The following is a 4,806-nucleotide window of genomic DNA, read 5'->3' on the forward strand; positions in this document are numbered from 1 at the left end:
TTGGTATGGGGATCGAACTCAGGACCTTGCGCTTCACCATATGTTTTAATCACACCTCATACAAAAGCAGTAGATATATCAGCATCTAGATGTAAAAATGGGAACCAGAACATAGGGCTTGTTTGCCATGGGTATTTATTGAAATTTGGATTATTGAATGCAAAGTGTATCTTAAGATTCAAAGCATCATCTGAATTAAGGAGAAATGAAGACTGGAGCCCAGTAAAGAGGGTGTGGTGGCCATATGGATAAGCAGGAAAGCCAGTGGGAGAAAAGGGGTCTGATGCAGCTGGCAAGCATGAATCTTCAGTGCTTTGTGAAGCTAGAGTAGCTGGGAAAGGAGGAACAGATTTTTAGCATATTCTACATAACTTCATGCTGGGTCTGTAGTTAGCAGTGAGCTGTAGTCTCCCTTGATTTGAAGGAGCTTATTATAAAGATATATAAAGAAGAACTTAGAGTCCAGTGTAGTGCCGTGGTGGCAAACATATGGTATGCATGTTACTTGTTTTTCTTTTAAGACAAAATATGTTAATTTATGAGTTATTTTCTAAACAAAAACCTCAGTGTTCAGGTTTAATTGCAGGGTTGTACTTTGTGATAAATAAGTGGGTTTCGAGTTGCAGTTTGGGCCCTCATCTCTAAAGGAATTTTTGCCATCACTGCACTAGTACCTATCATATTCTGCAAAAATTGCTAAGGTTTGATTATGTTCAGCAGTGATTGGCAGTATTAATGACTGTTTACACTGTTTATGCCCTTCATCTTATCATTTCCACACTTAGCTATTTCTGTTTTAAACCCATTCATTCTTTTGGCATTTCATTTGTTTTGACCTGTGCTCATATAGTACTTTCATTAAATACACTTTTTATTACTTCATTAAATAATACTTGTATTATATTTTTTAAACCTGGTTAATGTTTTTATTGTTGTTTTTAAGTTCATAGGATGCCCCAAATTAAAGTGTATCATTTTCTGGCCAAGAAGAGTAAGTGGCTGAGCATGGTGGTGCATTGCATGCGTAGGCAGGAGGATTGCCATGAGTTCAAGGCCACCCTGAACTTTAGAGCGAGACCCAGTCTCAGAAAACAAACAACAACAACAGAATAAACAAAAAGGACCAAGGGATTCTCTTAGAATAACTAGGCTTTGAGAGCACAGGTTTTCAGAAGTCACATATTTATATTGTTTTAGTCAATAATTAATTTTAAAGGATAGAAAAAGTGTTTTTGTGTGATTGGGTTTTTTTGTTTTGTTTTGATTTTTGTGGATCTGAGGATTACAAGCTCAGGGCCTTCACCCTGGGATACATCTCCAGCCCCTTTTTTTTTTTTTTTTTTTTTTTTTTTTTTGAGACAGGGTCTCACTGTGTAGTTGAGACTGACCTAGAATTCACTGTGTAGCCCAGGCTGGTCTCGAACTCACAGCCATCCCCCTGCTTCAGCCTCCTGAGTGCTGGGATTACAGGCATGTGCCACCACACCCGGCCTCAGCCCTTTTATTTTTAAGAGTAGTAGTAAGTTGTTAAATTGCCCAGGCTGGGCTTGAACTTGTGATCCTTCTTCCTCAGCCTTCCACAGTGCTGCAGTTATAGGCATGTGCTGGAAAAGTGGAATTACAGCATTGATTATAAACAGATTAGGCTGGAGATTTGGCTCAGTGGTTTTGCCACCTGCCTCGCTAGCCCAAGGGCCCGTTTGATCCCTGGTACCAAAAATGCAAAAAACAGGTTCATGGGGCCAGGGATGTAGCTCAGTGGCGCCAAGCCTGCCTCGCGAGCACAAGGTCCTGAGTTTGATCCCCTGTACCGGGGACAAAAAAACAGGTTAATAATGCTTGTGATTATATACTCAGTCTGGTTGGATTGAGAATTATGCCTGTATTTCTTACTAGCAACCTACCTCAGCTTTCCCTTTAATAGAAGTTATATCCTGTCTTTTTTTGCCATCTTGCATTAAAAATTGTCAAGTTAATTTGGTCGTTTTGTTAATTTTATTTTCTTTGCAACTAACTGTATGTTGCTGTATATATCAGTACGAGATGTAACAAATTTGCTGCTCAAAATGGCAGAGCAAATATAAAAGTATATTTGTTTTTAGGTGTTTAAAATAAACTTTGTTTTGGGGCAGCGAATAAAACTTAGTCAAAAGAAGCAAACCAAATGAGAAAATAGTATGGAAAAGCAAAGAACGGGGAATTTTGAAAGGAACGTTGTAAGTGGAGTTGTGGGATATCTGGCGTTCTGATTGTACATAATGCATATTGCCTGTTTCCTGGGCACATTTCCTCATGAACTGTCCTGCCTTCCTATTTTTTGGTAGCTTCCTTCTTCTTCAACGTGGGGCCAGCAGTCTAACACAACAGCATGTCAGTCTCAGGCCACGCTGTCACTGGCTGAAATCCAAAAATTGGAAGAAGAACGAGAACGGCAGCTTCGTGAAGAGGTAAATTTTTAAAGTAAAAGTTGTCTGTCCAAACTGTTCTGGTAGATGTCATGTGCTTGACTGGTTAGTGGTTCCTGAAGATTGTCAGAATTGCTGTATGTTGGAGTGGCATGTTCATTGTTAAACTGTTAAGCCTATTATTTGGTCACCTTGGCAAATAGGAAGATTCTGTTAGGGATAACCTTAATATTAGGTAACATAAATGTTCAGTTTCCTTGAACATCTTAATGTAGCTCATATCTGAAAGAATGTGGACTGTTCAGAATTGGGGGTGTGTTTTATAAGTATTCTTTTGCAAATTTGAGGTTTAAAATGTAGACTACATTTTTCTTTAGGAGTTTGTTTTGGGTTCTCTGATGAGGGTAGAAAAACTGATAGTAGAACAAAAAAAAATCTCTGTGTTCAATTATATCCCAACATTTATCACTAGGATAGGGAAGATACACAAGCATGAAGAAAAAGGAAGAAAAGGAATAACTCTTTGTCAGAGATGAGAAAGTTATTCATGAGGCAGGTCATTAGACTCCTAATTCATCAACTAATCCGGCGTCTGATAACTAAGTACCAATTCACTCCCAGTCTGGGGATGTGGCCAAGTCTAAATTCTGTAGTCATAGAGAAATGGGCAATAGAAGTTAAGTGAAACATATAGCATATCAGAAGGTGAAAAGTGCCAAAGAGAAAAATGACAGGGCAAGGGAATAGGAAGAGTGTTGGGAGTTGTGGATGGCGTTGGGATTGGGATGATAGACTGTCCATTTTAGAGAAGGCCTGTCTGAACAGTTGACATGGTTTGGCATCATCTTGCATGCTTTATGTGGCTATGATGGAGGCGGAACCTTCAGTTTGTTGGAGAATGCAAGTTGACATTTTGGAATGAGGGTTGTGTGAATCACAGACATAGGATGCCACAAGCATATCAAGAGAAGTAGGAGCTCTTTGTATGTTTTTACTATATAGTGTACCTGACATCATCCCGTGGATTAAAATGTTTCTTCACCTTATTTCCTACCTTCATTTACAAAGGAATTGTTCTTCTAGACTCACCTTTTTCTAAAAGGTTATCAACAAATAGATGCAGAGTATATTTCAAGGCTAGAAGTTATTCCAATAATTTTGGTCTCTGCTGAATGAAAAAATAATAACGGTAGTAATGAGTAGGAATCACAGGTCTTCTCTCCTTCTCCCTCCCTCTCTTCATCTCCTTTTACCTCTCTCTTTTTTCTTTCCCTCTTCCACTCATCTCTTTTCCTCTCCCCCCTGCCCCTCTGGTGGGGATCAAGCAAGGTTCCTCACATATATCGAGCAGAGATTCTGCTGAGCTGTATCCTTAGCCACAGGCCTTTTCTTTTTCATGTTCTCTGCCTCCCAGAAGTTAGTAATTACTTCATCTGTATTTTTGTTTAATTTTCTTTGAATCTTTTATTTTTTATGTACCGCTCAGTACATATTTATCACACAGAGAAAACTAAAATGAGGTTATTGCATTTTTTCTTCTGGAGTCACCCTTTTTGAGGACCTCAGACTATTCCCTTCTGGGAACTTTGGGTGCTGTGCATCTATTATTTGTTTGTTTGGGGGTTTTTCCTGGAATTTCTTCCAATAACATGGTTTTTCCAGACTGATTATGATTTTCTTCTGTTGTATATCTGCCTTTGCATGTGGTGGTGGGGGGCTGAGACAGTTGGTTATAGAAAGAACTTCTATAAGGAATTGTGTAAGAATTTTTTATTCTTGTTTTACTTAATTGTATCATCTTAACCTCTCTAAGGATATTACTTACAGCTTTTAAAAAGCCAGGTCCTATTTTCCCTTGTCTTACCTCCTCCACTGAAGGTTGTTTCTCTTGGTCTTTGGCTTTAACTTAAGAGCATATGTCCCATTTGGTAATCCTTGTCTGTTTGTTCATATTTACAAGTTAAACACTAAAAAGCTGGTTGACCTCCTGATATATACACCATTTTGGTGGCTTCTCTGTGATGGTTTCTTGCTGAGCTGTTCTTGTGGAGGAATGCCTAAGGTTTGTATCTTAGGTGTATTTTCTTGTGCTGCTTCTTGGTTTCTTCATAGTTCAATCTGCGTACTTGCTCTGTCCTTTTTGTTAGGGTGGGCATGTGTCCACTGCCTGACCGTTCAGTGCTGTGCAGGTCATGTGGGGCTCCCTGCTTCAGGTTCAGACGTCAGTCTCCTCTGGAGGAGCTACCTCCATCATCCTGTGCTTTCTCTATGAGTCTGCCTGTTTATGAGCTTCCTTTACTGAAATTTCCATTTATTGGGTCTGTTATACTGGTTACCATTAACTGTCTCCTTTATAGCTTTTAAAACAAACTATTCTGGTCTCTTTGTCATTCATGTTTTT

At 39.1% G+C, this 4,806-nt stretch overlaps 1 protein-coding gene across 2 annotated transcripts in view; it reads left to right on the forward strand.

Annotated features, from left to right (window-relative positions):
• Gigyf2 (GRB10 interacting GYF protein 2) overlaps window positions 1-4,806 on the forward strand; it is a 145,727-nt gene that overhangs the window by 130,142 nt on the left and 10,779 nt on the right. For both annotated transcript variants that reach the window (XM_019208607.2, XM_010631780.2), the window contains one exon: window positions 2,325-2,447. In XM_019208607.2, the coding sequence (XP_019064152.1) occupies window positions 2,325-2,447 (123 nt within the window). The remainder of the gene's footprint in view (window positions 1-2,324; window positions 2,448-4,806) is intronic.

This window comes from Fukomys damarensis, unplaced genomic scaffold, assembly GCF_012274545.1.
Source record: "Fukomys damarensis isolate Sample0158 unplaced genomic scaffold, DMR_v1.0_HiC HiC_scaffold_16, whole genome shotgun sequence".
Lineage (NCBI taxonomy): Eukaryota > Metazoa > Chordata > Mammalia > Rodentia > Bathyergidae > Fukomys > Fukomys damarensis.